Source organism: Bufo bufo, chromosome 3 (genome assembly GCF_905171765.1).
Source record: "Bufo bufo chromosome 3, aBufBuf1.1, whole genome shotgun sequence".
Lineage (NCBI taxonomy): Eukaryota > Metazoa > Chordata > Amphibia > Anura > Bufonidae > Bufo > Bufo bufo.
The window spans coordinates 168,793,524-168,812,242 of NC_053391.1; the positions used below are offsets into that span (position 1 = coordinate 168,793,524).

At 43.8% G+C, this 18,719-nt stretch overlaps 1 protein-coding gene across 2 annotated transcripts in view; it reads left to right on the forward strand.

Annotated features, from left to right (window-relative positions):
* STS (steroid sulfatase) overlaps positions 1 to 18,719 on the forward strand; it is a 359,318-nt gene that overhangs the window by 85,212 nt on the left and 255,387 nt on the right. For both annotated transcript variants that reach the window (XM_040423755.1, XM_040423756.1), the window contains exon 3: positions 276 to 397. In XM_040423755.1, coding sequence (XP_040279689.1) covers positions 276 to 397 — 122 coding nt within the window. The remainder of the gene's footprint in view (positions 1 to 275; positions 398 to 18,719) is intronic.

An 18,719-nucleotide genomic window follows, 5' to 3' on the forward strand; every position in this document is an offset into this window, starting at 1 on the left:
TTAAACCCTTGAAGGCACATAAACATGAGGTCAGCAAACTAAAACTTTAGACTGCCCCCCCGACATGTTTCACCAGCTAATCTGGTTTCATCAGGGGTTTGGGCAGCATTGAATTCGTAACACCATGGATGGGAAATAAATGACTGACAGATTGCCCTTATCAGAGCTGCATGATGTCATTAAAATGGGTGTGAGTCCATAGCCGTTTATCCAATTAGAAGTATTCAAATGAAGAGCTGTTCAAGTAAACTATAATCATGTTTTTTATTTTTCAGGACCCCGAATATAGACAGATTAGCTACAGAAGGGGCGAAGCTAACCCAACACATAGCGGCTGCTCCATTATGTACACCTAGTCGAGCAGCCTTCATGACGGGCAGATATCCTGTGAGATCAGGTATAGTGTTGTATTTACTGTGTAATCCCAAAAATCTTGTAGAAAAAAAATTGACCTTTACATGAACTCCCCAGAAGGCAGCCTGCCATCAGCCTATCATAAAGTGGTTGTCTTGGCTAAACAACCCTTTTCCAACTGTCACACGATGAATAATCATCTGTTTATCAGAGGAGGATGCGGATGGCCTTACACCAACTGTGAAGGGGAAATGTAACCTACTGGCCATTCAACTTAAAGCAACCTCTTGGTTCAAAAATTAAAATCACATTAAGGGTCTGTACAATGGGTCCGCATCCATTCTGCGGAACGGGTGCGGACCCATTCTCAATAGGAACGGAAGGGATAAAGACAGCACACATTGTGCTGTCCGCATTTCTGGTCTGTGGCTCCAGAGAAAAAAAACAAACAAAAAAAAAACATTCCCTATTCTTGTCTGCAATAGTGGACAAGAATAGGCATTTCTAGAGGGGTGCCGGCCCGGTGTATTGCAGATCCGCAATACACTACGGACGTGTGAATGGACCCTAAGGGCTCATGCACAGAGCAGTTTCCCAGCTGTGGCTGTATTGCGGCCCGCATACAGCAGGTCCACAATACATGGGCACCAGCATGTGCACCCTGCATCACGAATGCGGGCCCATTCACTTGAACTCTTCTGCTTGCTTGGGTTTTCCGTCTGTCCCTCCGCACTGCAAAAAAGGTGCACGCACTAATTTTTTGCGATGCGAATCGCGGACCCCATTAAAGTAAAAGTGGGGTTGCCGCATGTGTATTATGGACCCAGTCAGGGGCTCTGCCAGCACACAGTTGTGTGCATGAGCCTTAACTGGTAATGAACATAACCTTTTATATGATGCCATCCTTTATGCTTGAGACAAAAAATTTACGGCATTCCCCCTTCCCCCTCCTGCCAAATTCTTGACCTAACCCCTTCTGTTCAGCCAGAGGTGTAACTTGAAGGTTCTGGGCCCCAGTGCAAAATCTATAACAGAGCCCTCCTGTCATGCACTTTTCATAATATCAGTGTCTTATGTGGCACAAGGGTCTTTGGGCCCCCTCAGGCTCCTGGGCCGGGTAGTGACTGCTACCTTTGCACCCCCTATAGCTGCGCTGCTTCTCAGGCTATCTAATGCACACTGTGCATTGGTAGCCTAAGCCAATTCCTATTTGTGTTCTTGGATTCGCCAACATGGTTCACATGAGAAAAATCTAGCAAATCCATGAGCAGCTGAATGTGTCTTGGGTTACCAAATGCACAGTATGCATCATGTAGTCTAAGAGTTGTGACCATCTTTGGTGCCGGAGTGGAGACACAGAATTAGTGGGTCTGCAATTGAAAAGGAGTTGTCAAGTGTTCTGTTTGTGCCCCAGTTTAGGTAACTTTTTGTTTTTTTAAAGGGTCATTTAATCCCTTTGAGGACCTAGCCATTTTTCATCTTAAAGGGATTCTCCCCTTTACCTATATTGATGACCTATTATCAGGATAGGTCATCAATATCAGATGGGCAGGACACACACACACTGCATTTTCTTCACTTTTTATCTGCTTGCCATCGACATTGCAGCGGTGAGCAGTGTAATTACAGCCCCTCCGTCCCATTCCCTTCAAGGGGACAGGTCCATCCTAGTCAAGAGAATAGGATGGAGTTGTCCCACTTTGAAGTGAATAGGGTGGGGGAGTTTTCATTACACAGCTCACCGCTGCAATGTTGATGGCGAGCAGGTAAATGGTTGAGAATATAGTACTTCAACAAGAACTGAATTCTCTTCATACAACTGATCAGCGGGGGATGTTGGGATTTGAGACCCCAATGATCTGATATTGATCTGATATGGAGGATTGGTAGTCGGTATAGGAAAAGCACAACCCCCCCCCCCCCCCCCCCCTCTTTTAAGGACCCAGCTTAACTTTCCAAATCTGTCATCTCCCCTTATGTGGTAACATTTCTTGAATGCTTTTGCTTATCCAAGCCATTCTAAGAATGTTTGCTTGCGACATATTGTCCTTTTGTTAGTAGTAAATTCAAGTGAATATGCTTTATCTTTTTATTTGTACAAAAATCCAAAAGTTACAGAAAAATGCACAATTTTCTAAACCTTAAATTTCTTTTTTTTTTTAAAGCCTCTTTCACATGAACGTAAGGGCTACGTGCCCATGCTGCAGACCGCCTACGGTGGTTCTGCAATACACAGGTCACCAGCCATGTGCATTCCGCATCACGGATGTGGACCCATTCCCTTGAATGGGTCGGCAAATTCAGAGATGCGATGCAGAACTGAAACACTATGGAGTGCTTCTGTGGTGTTCAGTTCTGTGCTTCCATTCCGCAAAAAGTTAGTGCAAGTTTTATCTTTTTTACGGAACGCGGACCCTATTCAAGTGAATGCGACTGCCTCACGGTCGGTGCCCGTGCATTGCGGACCGCTATTTGCATGGGCACAGAGCCCTTACGTTTGTGGGCAAGAGGCCTAAATTGAATGTTACCAGAAAATGATCTCTTGTTTAAATGTTTGTTTAAACCTTATTTATTTTTTTTAAAGATCTTCTGGTGGTTTTATTTTTAAATTTTTCATGTCACTACCTATAGTTAAAAGAGAACATAAAATCCTGCAGTTTTTGCACTGGCCATAAAGGGGTTGTGCAAGAATGGGGGGCAGGGGTGGGGGGACCTGTAAAGAAAAGATGTCTTACCTGCGTCCTGGCTCTCATTCCCTACTCTTTCTTCTCCCAGGCCTTTGATGCTCCAAAGGATGTGTGCTGCTATCTGGTTTTAACTTGTAGAAATCAGTTTAATCCACCATGACGGCTACAGTTGAGATTTACCTCCTATAGGGCAGGAAATACAGAGTTTAAGAAGCCCTCACCCTCAGTGTTTTTCCTGCCCCTAAGGGGTTAGGAGCACAGAGTAAATCCTACGGGGGTTAGAAGAGTTTCTTTAAAGAGGACCTTTCACCGATTCTTACCCTATGAACTAACTATACAGATATGTAGAGCGGCGCCCGGGGATCTCACTGCACTTACTATTATCCCCGGGCGCCGCTCCGTTCTCCTGCTATGCCCTCCGGCGTCTCCGCTCACTAAGTTATAGTAGGTGGAGATACCAGTCCCTAAGTTATGGTAGGCGGAGTCTGCCCTAGTGCTGGCCAATCGCAGAGCTCACAGCCTGGGAGGTTATTTTCTCCCAGGCTGTGAGCTCTGCAATGCGATTGGCCAGCGCTAGGGCAGACTCCGCCTACCATAACTTAGGGAACGGAGATACCGGAGGGCATAGCAGGAGAACGGAGCGGCGCCCGGTGATAATAGTAAGTGCAGAGAGATCCCCGGGCGCCGCTCCACATGTCTGTATACTTAGTTCATAGGGTAAGAATCGGTGAAAGGTCCTCTTTAATTTATTTTTTTTCTTAAAAAACAAACTATTGGTAAAACAATCTCCTCTTCAGCCCTCCCGCAGCTTATGCCAAAGCTGGGCTGGGGAGGTTAATATGGACCTAGTCTCCAACTTGGGAGGCCTGGTTTTCACTGGGGCCAGAGGCAGTCTTCCTTACGAACGGGCCAGAGTCTTCGCGGCATTCTGCGCTTCCTGGGAGGGGGCGGAGCTTATGGGAGCACACATCATTGCGCGGGCGGCCCCTGATGACGCCAGTCTATCAAACAAGCGCAGGAGCGCATAGCCGGCGTCTTTCCCTCCCCCAGCCTCTCCAGCAGCGATGTCGGCTCCGGAAGCACCTGGGACCCGCGGTGACTGCAATGACCCACCTTTGGTAACTCCAACCATGAGTCTCCCAGTGGGGAAAAGCCTGCACATTTTCTTGTATATGTTGCCTCCTTAGTCCATAGGCCTAATTAGGGTGCTCGTTCTGCCTAGGGTAAAGAAATACAATAAAAAACCAAAGTATCTTAAGTGAATTAACTGCTCCAAAAAATTGCCGGATGGACATAAGAAAAAGCTCTGCAAAATTTGCATTAGTGACCTTCTGAAGGAAGAGCAACCGTTCAAATCATCTTTGGACTCTCTCCAACCCCCTCCAAATGCACCTCACATTAAAAAAAATAAACGAGGCTATCTGTTCCATCCTCCTCAGATTCTGAGGACATGGAAGGAGTGTCGGCATTTAAACACAATCTCTAGATGGGGATCAATTATCAGAGGGAGAGATAATGGAGGAAGGGGGAGAAAATATTTTTTTTTCTCCTCTGAAGACATGGACGAGCTTATTAAAGCCGTCAGGGAAACCATGGGCATTGATAACATCCATAAAACTAGATCTGTTCAGGATGAAATGTTTGGGGGATTACGTACCAAATAAGCTACGATCTTTCCCATTAACGGAAATATCAAAAAATTATTATTGACGAATGGTCAGATCCTGAAAAAAGACTAGGGGTCTCTAAAGAATTTAGGAAAAGATTACTTTTTGATCCAACTGAATCAAAAATCTTTGACGAGACCCCTAAAATCGACGTTCAAATGGTAAGGAAGTCTTTTTTACGACCTTTGCCACTTGAAGACTTGTCCCAACTATGTGACCCCATGGAACAGAAAGCAGATTCCCTCCTAAGGAAGTGTTGGGAAACCTCTGTTTAAAATTAAAACAAATATCGTGGCTACTTCAGTGGGTGAGGTAAAATTTATTTTTATTTTTTTTGCTCAGTGGAATATTACAACATTAAACTCCTTGGGTCATAGATATTGTATAGAACGGATACAAAATAGAATTTACCTCCATCCCACCCAAAAGGTTCCAGGTAACGTCTCACGCTTCAGATACCCTTTCAAAAATCTGGCAGGGCATAATAGAATTAAGAGTCGAAGGTAATAAAACAACTTCCAATACCAGAAAAAAACAAGGGTTTCTACTCAAGACTCTTCTTAATCCAGAAACCAGATGGTTCTTCCAGAACCATCATAAACATAAAAGATTTAACAGGTCCATAGTGTACAAAAAATTCTAAATGGAATCCATCTCAATCGTACCCCTAATAAGAAAAGAAGCATACATGTCGTCTGTAGACCTCAGACGCATACGATCACGTCCCGATACATCAAAATTCACAAAAATTTCTGCGGTTTGTCCTGCCAGGCCCGTATCATCAAATTCATAATTTCCAATTCTGCGCTCTTCCGTTCGGCATTTCATCTGCACCAAGGATTTTTACAAAACTTGTAGTAGAAATACTGCCCTCCCTAAGAGAAGCGGGACTTACAATTTTCCCTAATCTAGACTACTTTCTTCTATTGGGAAATTCAGTAGTGGAATCAGTCTAAAACACGGAGACTTTCTTACAGAAAGTTTCTAGCCTGGGTTGGCTGATAAATATAAAGAAGTCTTCCCTAATACCATCACTCAACAAGAAATTCCTGGGGTTAATCCTAGACTCAGATGCCCAAAAGACTTTACTACCTCTGGAAAAAGTGAAGGCCATAATAGAAAAGATTGGAAGGTTTCAAACCCAAAACAATACTTCGATCAGGAACGCAATGAGTATCCTAGGTCTCATGACCTCCTGTATACCAGCGGTCGCCTGGAGCCAAGCCCACACAAGAACCATCCAATCCTGGATTCTAAACACCTGGAACAAACACCGTCATCATTTGACAGGATAATAAAAATCCCCTGGCAAGTAAAAATAGACCTAAATTGGTGGAAAATGGAATCCAATCTTACCAAGGGGGTCTTCTGGCAAAAAGAACCAGGGATACAGGTAGTAACTAGAGTTGAGCGAACACCTGGATGTTCGAGAAGTTCGGCCGAACTTCCCAGAAATGTTCGGGATCCGAACCCGACCCGAACTTCGTCCCGAACCCCATTGAAGTCAATGGGGACCCAAACTTTTCGGCACTAAAAAGGCTGTAAAACAGCCCAGGAAAGAGCAAGAGGGCTGCAAAAGGCAGCAACATGTAGGTAAATCCCCTGTAAACGTGGATAGGGAAATGAATAAAAATAAAATAAATAAAAATTAACAATATCAATTGGAGAGAGGTCCCATAGCAGAGAATCTGGCTTCACGTCACCCAACACTGGAACAGTCCATTGTCAGATATTTAGACCCAGGCAGAGGAGAGAGGTCCCGTAACAGAGAATCTGGCTTCATGTCAGCAGAGAATCAGTCTGCATGTCCTAGCAGAGAATCATGCTTTACGTCGCCCAACACTGGAACAGGCCACTGTCACATATTTAGGCCCAGGCAGAGGAGAGAGGTCCCATAACACAGATTCAGGCTTCATGTCACCCACCACTGGAACAGGCCACTGTCACATATTTAGGCCCAGGCAGAGGAGAGAGGTCCCATAACACAGATTCAGGCTTCATGTCACCCACCACTGGAACAGGCCACTGTCAGATATTTTTAGGCCCCGGCACCCAGACAGAGGAGAGGTTCATACAACTTTGGGTTGCCCTGCAATATAATGGTAAAATAAAAATAGGATTAAATGAGGAAGTGCCCTGGAGTACAATAATATATTGTTAAGGGGAGGTAGTTAATGTCTAATCTGCACAAGGGATGGACAGGTCCTGTGGGATCCATGCCTGGTTCATTTTTATGAACATCAACTTGACCACATTGGCTGTAGACAGGCTGCTGCGTTTGTCTGTAATGACGCCCCCTGCCGTGCTGAATACACGTTCAGACAAAACGCCGGGCAGGCCAGCACCTCCAAGGCATAAAAGGCTAGATCTGGCCACGTGGACAATTTGGAGACCCAGAAGTTGAATGGGCCGAACCATCAGTCAGTATGTGGAGGGGTGTGCACAGGTACTATTCCACCATGTTATTGAAATGTTGCCTCCTGCTAACACGTTCTGTATCAGGTGGTGGTGCAGTTAGCTGTGGCGTGGTGACAAAACTTTTCCACATCTCTGCCATGCTAACCCTGCCCTCAGAGGAGCTGGCCGTGACACAGCTGCGTTGGCGACCTCTTGCTTCGCCTTGGGCTTCCACTTGTTCCCCTGTGACATTTGGGAATTCTCTCAGTAGCGCGTCTACCAACGTGCGCTTGTACTCGCGCATCTTACTATCACGCATGAAGTAAGGTGGGCACATTGTCTTTGTACCGTGGATCCAGCAGGGTGGCAACCCAGTAGTCCGCACACGTTAAAATGTGGGCAACTCTGCTGTCGTTGCGCAGGCACTGCAGCATGTAGTCGCTCATGTGTGCCAGGCTGCCCAGAGGTAAGGACAAGCTGTCCTCTGTGGGAGGCTCATCGTCCTACGTTTTCCCCCCCAGCCACGCACCAGTGATGGGCCCGAGCTGCGTTGGGTGCCAGCCTGCTGTGAACCTGCTTCATCCTCATCCACCTCCTCCTCGTCCTCCAGTAGTGGGCCCTGTCTGGCCACATTTGTACCTGGCCTCTGGTGTTGCAAAAAACCTCCCTCTGAGTCACTTCGAAGAGACTGGCCTGAAAGTGCTAAAAATTACCCCTCTTCCTCCTCCTGGGCCACCTCCTCTTCCTTCATCGCCCTAAGTGTTTTCTCAAGGAGACATAGAAGTGGTATTGTAACGCTGATAACTGCGTCATCGCCACTGGCCATGTTGGTGGAGTACTCGAAACAGCGCAACAGGGCACACAGGTCTCGCATGGAGGCCCAGTCATTGGTGGTGAAGTGGTGCTGTTCCGCAGTGTGACTAACCCGTGCGTGCTGCAGCTGAAACTCCACTATGGCCTGCTGCTCGCACAGTCTGTCCAGCATGTGCAAGGTGGAGTTCCACCTGGTGGGCACGTCGCATATGAGGCGGTGAGCGGGAAGGCCGAAGTTACGCTGTAGCGCAGACAGGCGAGCAGCGGCAGGATGTGAACTCCAGAAGCGCGAACAGACGGCCCACACTTTATGCAGCAACTCTGACATGTCGGGGTAGTTGTGAATGAACTTCTGCACCACCAAATTCAGCACATGCGCCAGGCAAGGGGTGTGCGTCAAACCGGCTAGTCCCAGAGCTGCAACGAGATTTCGCCCATTATCGCACACCACCAGGCCGGGCTTGAGGCTCACCGGTAGCAACCACTCGTCGGTCTGTTGTTCTATACCCCGCCACAACTCCTGCGCCGTGTGGGGCCTGTCCCCCAAACATATGAGTTTCAGAACGGCCTGCTGACATTTACCCAAGTTGGTGGTGAAGATGTGTGGCTGACTGGATGAGCAGGTGGAAGAAGGAGGAGGAAGCAGCTGAGTAGGAGGAGGAGGAGACAGGAGGCAAAGAATATTGCCCTGCAATCCTTGGCGGCGGAAGGATGTGCGCCAAACAGCTCTCCGCCAGGGGCCCAGCCCCCACTACATTTACCCAGTGTGCAGTTAGGGAGATATAGCGTCCCTGGCTGTGCTTACTGGTCCATGTATCTGTGGTTAGGTGGACCTTGCCACAGATTGCGTTGCGCAGTGCACACTTGATTTTATCGGATACTTGGTTGTGCATGGAAGGCACGGCTCTCTTGGAGAAGTAGTGCCGGCTGGGAACAACATACTGTGGGACAGCAAGTGACATGAGCTGTTTGAAGCTGTCTGTGTCCACCAGCCTAAATGACAGCATTTCATAGGCCAGTAGTTTAGAAATGCTGGCATTCAGGGCCAGGGATCGAGGGTGGCTAGGTTTGAATTTACGCTTTCTCAAATGTTTGTGAGATGGAGAGCTGAACGCTGCCGTGTGACATGGTTGAGATGCTTGGTGACGCAGGTGGTGGTGTTGGTGGTACATCCCATGTTTGCTGGGCGGCAGGTGCCAATGTTCCTCCAGAGGCGGAGGAAGAGGCCGAGGCAGAAGAGGTAGCAGGGGGAGCCTGAGTGACTTCCTTGTTTTTTTAAGGTGTTTACTCCACTGCAGTTCATGCTTTGCATGCAGGTGCCTGATCATGCAGGTTGTGCTAAGGTTCAGAACGTTAATTCCTCGCTTCAGGCTCTGATGGCACAGCGTGCAAACCACTCGGGTCTTGTCATCAGCACATTGTTTGAAGAAGTGCCATGCCAGGGAACTCCTTGAAGCTGCCTTTGGGGTGCTCGGTCTCAGATGGCGGCGGTCAGTAGCAGGCGGAGTCTCTTGGCGGCTGGTGTTCTGCTTTTGCCCAGTGCTCCCTCTTTGTTTTTTGCTACGCTGTTGGCTCGGTCTCACCACTGCCTCTTGCTCCAAACTGTGAAAGTCAGTGGCACGACCTTCATTCCATGTGGGGTCTAGGATCTCATCGTCCCCTGAATCATCTTCCACCCAGTCTTGATCCCTGACCTCCTGTTCAGTCTGCACACTGCAGAAAGACGCAGCAGTTGGCACCTGTGTTTCATCATCATCAGAGACGTGCTGAGGTGGTATTCCCATGTCCTCATCATCAGGAAACATAAGTGGTTGTGCGTTAGTGCATTCTATCTCTTCCACCCCTGGGGAAGGGCTAGGTGGATGCCCTTGGGAAACCCTGGCAGCAGAGTCTTCAAACAGCATAAGAGACTGCTGCATAACTTGATGCTTAGTTTCCCTGATATGCATGGGGGTGATGTGACAGACTGATGGGCTTGGTTTTCATGCGCCATCTGTGCGCTTTCTGCAGAAGACTGGGTGGGAGATAATGTGAACGTGCTGGATGCACTGTCGGCCACCCAATTGACTAATGCCTGTACCTGCTCAGGCCTTACCATCCTTAGAACGGCATTCGGCCCCACCAAATATGGCTGTAAATTCTGGCGGCTACTGGGACCTGAGGTAGTTGGTACACTAGGACGTGTGGCTGTGGCAGAACGGCCACGTCCTCTCCCAGCACCAGAGCGTCCACTAACAGCACCACGACCATGTCCGCGTCCCTTACTAGATGTTTTCCTCATTGTTACCGTTCACCACAATAAGAAAAATATTATTCGGGCCAATGTATTGAATTAAAATTCAGGCTTTTTTTTTTTTTTTTAGACACCTAACACTATCTGGCTATCTATTTAGGTACCGTATTACACTAATACACGCACACCAGTAATGACAGATTTAGCTGAATATAAATTTGAGGCCTATTTAGGCGCTGGGTGACAGGTATACGTTTACGGACAGAATTAGACTTGGATCTGCACTGTAGCGTGTGTGAGAATTACCCTATCAGCACCTTGAATCTAATATACCCTTTTAGGGATAGATTTAAAGTAGGCCTGATACAGCAGAAACCACTAATTTAGAGAATTGCAAATTTTGGAATTTGTTTTTCAACCCAGAACAAAAACTGTGCTTTGGCTGTCACTAAAAATAACTTTACCAGCTAAAGCAGTAATGACAGATTTGGATTAATATAAATGTGAGGCCTATTTTTTAGGCGCTGGGTGACAGGCTCAACTTGCCCCTGATGTAGTATATGGCCAAAAAATAACCACACTATTGATGGTTAAATGTACTTGGTGGCAGCTTGTGCTGGCGCACAAGCAAGCCACAAAATGGCCGCAGATCACCCCAGAAAAAAGTGACTGAAAAACGCTCTGGGCATCCTAAAAACACTGAGCAATTGAATAGCAGCAGTTCAATGATCCACAGCTGTAGATCGATCACTGAAGTCTTTTGGAGGAGTTAATCACTGCCTAATCTTGCCCTAACGTCGCAGCTGCAACCTCTCCCTACACTTGTATCAGCAGAGTGACGTGCAGCGCCACGTGACCCAAGCTGATATAGAGGCTGGGTCACATGCTGCACTGGCCAATCACAGCCATGCCAATAGTAGGCAAGGCTGTGATGGCCTCTTGGGGCAAGTAGTATGATGCTTGTTGATTGGCTGCTTTGCAGCCTATCAAAAAGCACCGAACCAGGACTTTTATGAAAATGTTCGGGTCCATGTCACGGACACCCCAAAATTCGGTACGAACCCGAACTATACAGTTCGGGTTCGCTTATCCCTAGTAGTAACCGATGCAAGCGCAACAGGATGGGGTGCAATAGTGAGCTCCTCAAACTGGCAAGGAAAATGGCCAGAACAAATAAAAAACGAATCCTCAAACTACAGGGAGTTGAGGGTGGTCTGGGAGGTTCTGAAATCTAACCCAATGTTAAGTGGCAAACACCTAAAAATATACTCAAACAATACAACAGCAGTTGCCTATCTGAAACATCAAGGAGGCACAAAGTCCCAAAAAACTAATCTAACAAGGAAAATCTTTTGGGCAGAAAGAAACGTCTTATCCATCACAGCCATTCACTTGAAAGGTTCCGAGAATAGAGGCAGACTTTCTGAGCAGACAAACCCTAGACCCAGGAGAAAGTTTTTGAAAAATGGCTGGATTTAAAAACCAAACAAACAAGTGGGGCCAACCACAAATAGACCTATTTGCATCCAAAAATAATACAAGGGTCAACCGATTCTGCTCACTCAACCTGAAAGCGAGATCCTTAGGAGCAGGGGCCTCAAATTCTGTAGTTGGTACCCTTAAAGACAGTAGGAAAAAAGTCAAACGCCATCTTCGTCCCTTTCCATACAAAAGATCTTGGAATTTTTACAAAGGGGCCTAGACTTGGACCTTAGGCCTAGTATACTTTTTTTAAAAGTACAAATCTCTGCCTTGGGGGCCTTCTACGACACCAACCTTTCAAATCATGGGTTAGAAGATTTATTAAAGCCACGTCTAGACTCAGACCATCATTAAAGTCAAATACTCTGCTATGGGACCTAAATTTAGTCCTTAATGGATTAACAAATCCTCCTTTTTCCCCACTATCGGAAATCTCCCTAAAACATCTCCTTTAAAACTGCTTTCCTGATAGAAATTACATCTGCTAGACGCGTAGGTAAAATCCAGGCCCTGTCATGTAAGGAACCATACTTTTTTTTAGTGTTTTTTTTATTTTTTAACTTTTTTTTATTTTTATCGTTCTAAAACTAGATCCGGGTTTCCTCCAAAAAGTGGTTTGTAACTTCCATAGGGACCAGGAGATTATCCTACCTTCCTACTATAGGGAACCGAAAAATGGCATCTACTTTATGTAAGGGAGACTATTAACCAATACCAAAAAGTGACAGCCCCTTTTAGGAAAGATGATCTATTAATTCAATTTTCAGGAAGAAATCGGGGTAAAAAAAACTCTCTAAAACATCAATAGCATGTTGGATAAAAACTACTATTCTCTTCTATAGTTTAGTGGGCCAGACATGCCCTTTTGGTATTAAGGCACACTCAACTAGAGCTATGGCCTCCTCCTGGGCGGAAAAAGCAGGAGTATCTCTTGACCAAATATGCAAGGCTGCAACCTGGTCCAGTATAAATACTTTCATTAGGCATTGCCGCCTAAATTTTTCATCTGCAGTAGATTTGGCATTCGGCCAAAGAGTGCTATGAGCAGTTACCCCCTCCCCGCCCCCTACTTAGTAATCCGGGAGTTCTCATCCGTAGCCGTCATGGTGGATTCAACGAAACCGAATTACGGGTAAGTCTAATTACATATTTTTTTTTTTTTTTTTATTAACCCTTCAAGTGCTCCAGATTTTCTAATTTTAATCCTTTTTTTCATATAACATATAACCTCAATATTGCCCTGATTCTTCAGTTTACAAAAACATGTCCATCCCCCAAGCAATTTTTCAAGGAGTGCAGATGTTTTGCAAAAATGAATGCACAACAGATGGTGTAAAGTTTAAAATTGTAATTTTTTTTTCCCCCCTCACATATGCCTTGTCAGTGTCTAATATCTTGTGCCTATTGTGTGCCAGTGTGAAAAGTTGGTATTTCTTAGTTTTAGAAATACTTTTTATGATCCCATTGTTTTGCATGAATGGGCTCAGGAGCCAAAGAGTACTAGCCACATTTTGAAGCCCAATGTGTTGACAAACTTTAGAGGCTCTCGGGTGAAATAACAAATGAAACCCTGAAAAGTAACCCCATTTTGGAAACTCCACCCCTAAAGATACTGAGTGCTGTTTCCTATATTGATGACCTATTCTCAGGTGTATACAGCTGGCGGAGTTTGCAGCCTATAGCAGGCCATAACGGTGACCTGCTTCTCTAGCCTTACAGGTGACATCACTTATGATGCATTGACACTGGTCACAGCCTGCTATGGGGGGGGGGGGGGGCCCTTCTGATGTTTTGATCCATGTGATAGGGAGAGAGCCTAGTTCCAACAACAGGACTTTTTCGCTCATTCACTTAAATGGAAGTGCAATGCAATGATAAGTGCTGAACTGTACAATATTGACAGTGCTGTGAAGTTCTGGGTCCGACTTCCAGCGACAAAGCTACTCTGCACAGCTGAATGGCGGGGTATCATACCCCCATGCTAATGATGGCCTATCCTCAGTAAAGGCCATCACTTAGTCTAGACAATCCCTTTAAACAAAGTCCCGAAATCCTGTGGTTTTCACCCTTGCCACTAAGATTAATCATACACTGGCAATTCCTATTCTGTTCAAATCCATTCACAATAGCTGTCAGTTTATGTACTCCCACTCTCTGCACAATGACCCCTGCACAGAGCATACCTACAAAAACTCACATGGAATTCAGTAGTCTCTTATCTATTGTGCCTGTGGTCCATGTGGCTGCTATAAAGCATCCCACTAAATTCTCTTAACAGCAACTTGGGGATGATGCCTCCATAGCCTTGCGCATAAATAAAAAAATAAAAAATTATAATAAAAATAACTAGGGGGAAAAAAATGGTTAATAACATAGGTAATACATTCTCTTTTAAAGAGTGTGTCACCAGAGAAGATGAGGAAGCATAGAAGTGAAGGATAATCCAGTGAGCATAATAGTGTAAATTCCAAAAGGCCTTATTACTCACATGTAATGGTTCCATTCACTTTCACGTTTCTACTGTCTTATGCGGTCTTGGGTTTGATTTGCGCAACGCAAAGTGGAATTCGATCTGAATTTCAGGGGAAAACTTGCTTTGCCACGAAGCCTAATTTCCTGGTGCTTAATGGTAACTAACAAATTTTCCTTGAGCGGAGGTAAGGGTACTTTCACACTAGCGTTTTTGTTTTCTAGTATTGAGTTCCGTCACAGGAGCTTAATGCATTAGTTCAGTCCCTCTTGCGTGTTTTGGACGTAGAAAATACTGCAGTATGCTGCAGTTTTCTCTCCAGCAAAAATACTGATCACTTGTCGGCATTAATTTACATTTACATTGAAGTGTATTAGTGCCGTGAGATTTCGTGTTAGATCTTCAGTCAAGATGGTGGTGGCTGGCTCTTTGCAATCAACAGATTTTACATTGTAACATTGCTATCAGATGCAGCGATCGGCTCTGAATGCACTTCGGCTCTTGTACTTACAAATAAATGCACTTCATCATGAAGCGAGAAATATTTTTATTTTTGTTTGTAGAATTTGGCAAAGCAGCTGAATCACTAGTCTTAATCATGGCATGGAACAGAAAACTCCCTCCACTTTTCTATAACTGCCCAAACTAATTACAATAACTAAAGAATATAAGATTGTTCCTATGTATAAATAATTATGCAAAACGCTTGTTTTAAATAAATAAAAAATACTAAGTACACGTAAACATACATAAGAATGCTCTTTTCCTGTTATAAGGGAATAAAATGAATTGAACACCTAGAAGTTTGGGTCTGGGTACCACACTGTTTTTTTGCTTTTTTTTGTTTGTTTTTTTCCCTCATGCACGTGCAAAATGCATTGCACTCACGCGGAAAAAAACTGAACATCGGAACGCATGCGTGCCTACTCGTGTGGTTTTCCTGCAATGCATCTGGAGGAAATCCAGGATGCCTGTGTGAAAGAGGCCTTTTAGTCTCCAGGTGGTACCATCTAAGCTCATTCTCAGCATCTAATTGGCTGAGAGCTAAGAAGCAGTAATATACACCAAGGATAAACTATTACTGTGATAACCACTGTTTTAGGAATGTCCAGACTCTTGTATTTTGTCTGCTGTTCATGTAGTTAACCCTATTTCGCCCTTTAAGTGTACACAAACCACCTCATCTGCCTGTGACGCAGTTAATGAACACTATGGATATTGCCCGTGACGCAATCCACAAACTCAATGGATATTGCCTGTGATACATTTAGCAAACGCAATGGTCTTAGTTCCATGCGGTCGATGACTATGTCCGGCCCCTTTATCTAATTATCTCCAGGATACAGCTGTCTTTTATCAAGTTGATCATTTTTACCCCCTGCTTGAAGTCCTGGATCCTGTTTGTGGGGGATTGGGAGTTATATATTCACAACACCTTCGAATTTACTTGGTTTTTGGGAAACGCTGTACGGATTTACTCAGCTGGAGTATAAAATATCCGTAACTATTACATTGCCCTTCATTCACCTTTGAACTTCATCTAAGTTGTGCAAGGCCTAAGGGCTTATGCACATGACCGTATGTATTTTGCGGTCCGAGAAAACGGATCTGCAAAAAATATGGATGACGTTTGTGTGCATTCTGTATTTTACGGGACAGCTGGCCCCTAATAGAACTATCCTATCCTTGTCCATAATGCAGTCAATAATGGGACATGTTCTATTCTTTTTGCAGAACAGACATGCTCCGTGTGCATTCCATTTCTGCATCTTTTTTTTTATTTTTGAGTGGACCCGTTGAAATGAATGGTTCTGCAGAAAGGACATGGAAAGAAAATGTTTGTGTGCGTGAGCCCTAACAATGAGGGCTTTGTCTGGTGATGTGCTCTTATAGAGTACACATAAATGATATATAAAAAAGCTACATATCCACTTAATATAAACCTGTGCGTACTGCATTGCTTCTGTGCGCAGTGTTGGTTACATATGATCACCAGGTCTTATGTATAGAGGTCATCTGTGTAGGCAGTGTGACAGCCATAGTAGTAATTCTTCTTGATGGCACTAAGTCTTTGATAGACTTATGGACAAAGGCTCAGAATTCTCTCAGAAGGATTCATTACAGCTTGTATCAGCTGAAAACAAGAGATATCTTCTGTCCTGGGGCTATATAACAACTCTTCACAGTTTGATTGGAAGGTGTTGTGGAAAATTTATTTCCAGGATTTATCAAGACAGATAACTCACAAATTGTTTGCAATGGAAGTTTAGTTGGTGAGTGATTCATAGCTCGAAACAACAGTCATTAGTTATATTAGCATTCTTGGTAGCTGCATGAAGAGACTAGCTGTTACTTAGAGGCCTAGCTGACGGCTATCTAAAAATAGGGTTATTCATTACACTTCTGATAGATGACAACTCGTGCTCAGTCCCTGAAAAATATTATTCAGATTGTGATTCAACGGAACAGTCAAACTATGCTTTTTATTTAACCTCATAAATGGAGCATAGGAAGTAATAATTATGATGTGTTGTCATCAATCTTAATGTTCAAATGATTTCATCTATTAAGTCCAATAAAACATGTCAATGTGGATAATGTTCCCTTTTTTTACAACTGCCTACATGTCAGTTGCTAAATATGTAAACTGCCATACTTAAGAAATCACGTTAAAAATTTTACATGAATAATTAAATGTGCTGATTAGGCAACAAAACATGGAAAACTAGAATTTGGGTACATAACAAAAAATGGCTTCAATGTTCTACTTTTGATATTTATATATTTAAACTTTCATTGTCCTTTTTTCAAAGGTGGTTGAAGACCAGATTAATAAAGCAACTCCTTGTTTCCACTAACACCAGTAGGAATTTTATGTGACTTCAATGAACAGTAACTTGATTGGATAATTGTGATGTAGAGGCAGTCGCAGCTTTTTTTTTCCCCCCCCAATTATATTGAAGCCCCTGTACCAGAAAATATAATGGACTAAGGGGGGATCGTCACTGAAGATGAGGAATAGGCAGAGTTACTAAATAGGTTTTTGGCTCTGTATATACGAGAGAGAGAGAGAGAGAAGCTGATATCAGTGGTGCCAGGGCGGTTAGTACATCCAGTAATATACTTAGCTGGCTAAATGTAGATATGGTCCAAGCTAAGTTAAATAAGGTAAATGTGAACAAGGCTAAAGGCCCAGAGGGATTGCACACAAGATTTCTTGAAGAGCTCAGTTGTTATTGTGCCCCATTTATAACTAATCAGAGAATCTCTAAAAATTATGAAGTTCCAAGTGACTGCCGCAAGGCAAATGTGCTTCCCATATTCAAAAAGTGCTCTGTCCTCCACGGGTAATTATAGACCAGTAAGCTTAACTTCTGTTGTGAGAAGGACTCTTAAGGGACTATATACACAGGATTATGTGACTGTTACTAATTTCATAAGTGATAACCAGCATGGGTTTACGAAGGACAGAAATTGTCAGACTAAGATTTGTTTTTATGACAAGGTGAGTAGAAGCCTAGACAGAAGGGCAGCTGTGGATTTTGATACTGCCCCTTATAGACATTTTAATAAGCAAAATAAGGTCTATAGGCTCCAATTATATTTTATAATTATATTGAAAATGACTGTGTCCAGAGTTTTGGTCAATGATTCCTATTCAGAATGGTCCCAGGCTATAAGTGGTGTACCCTATGGTTCAGTGTTGGGTCCCCTATTTAATATTAATCATGTCAAGGATGGGATTAATGCACCATTTCTATTTTTGCAGATGACTCAAAGCTATGTAGTACTGCAGTCTATGGAAGATGTCCATAAAATAAAAGCTGACTTGGATAATCTGAATGGGCATCAGCTTGGCAAATGTGGTTCAATGTAGATCAATGTACAGTTATGCTTCTGGGTAGTAATCTCTGTGCTACAGATGTCTGGATAAGAAAGAGTTCAGTCTCTAGAGGTGTTGAGGATTGTTTACTTATTTACAAGATAACATTGTGGCACCCTGCTTAATTTTGTTGCTACTGGATGTCTGGTTCCCACCCCGTTATATCAAATGATGGATAACTCCAGCAATATGGGGTGCACTAAGTGATTATTTTTTATTTTTTTTTATATTGGAGGTGCGGCAATTTTACACGTGACGTTTTGGCCATAAACATAGGCCTTCATCAGACTGTAATACAGAAAAACAAAGAGCAGGTTACAACTTGTATCTAAATGGATTACATGATCAGTGGTTTCATCTAGAACTTAATACATGGTTACATCGGAAACTATCTTGATCATATATTTGTATTTCCTCCCGGAATTCTGTGAAGTCATATAAACATCTCTACGATCAAAAAGTTAAGGCAAAGAGCATATCCCATAGTATGAACATTAAGATCAAGTCAAATGTACATTTAAATCTGTATCTATGGTGTCACAAAGGGGAATAAAGGGAGATATATATATATATATATATATATATATATATATATCACACTGCTCAAAAAAATAAAGAACACAAAAATAACACATCCTAGATCTGAATTAATTAAATATTCTTCTGAAATACTTTGTTCTTTACATAGTTGAATGTGCTGACAACAAAATCATACAAAAATGGAAATCAAATT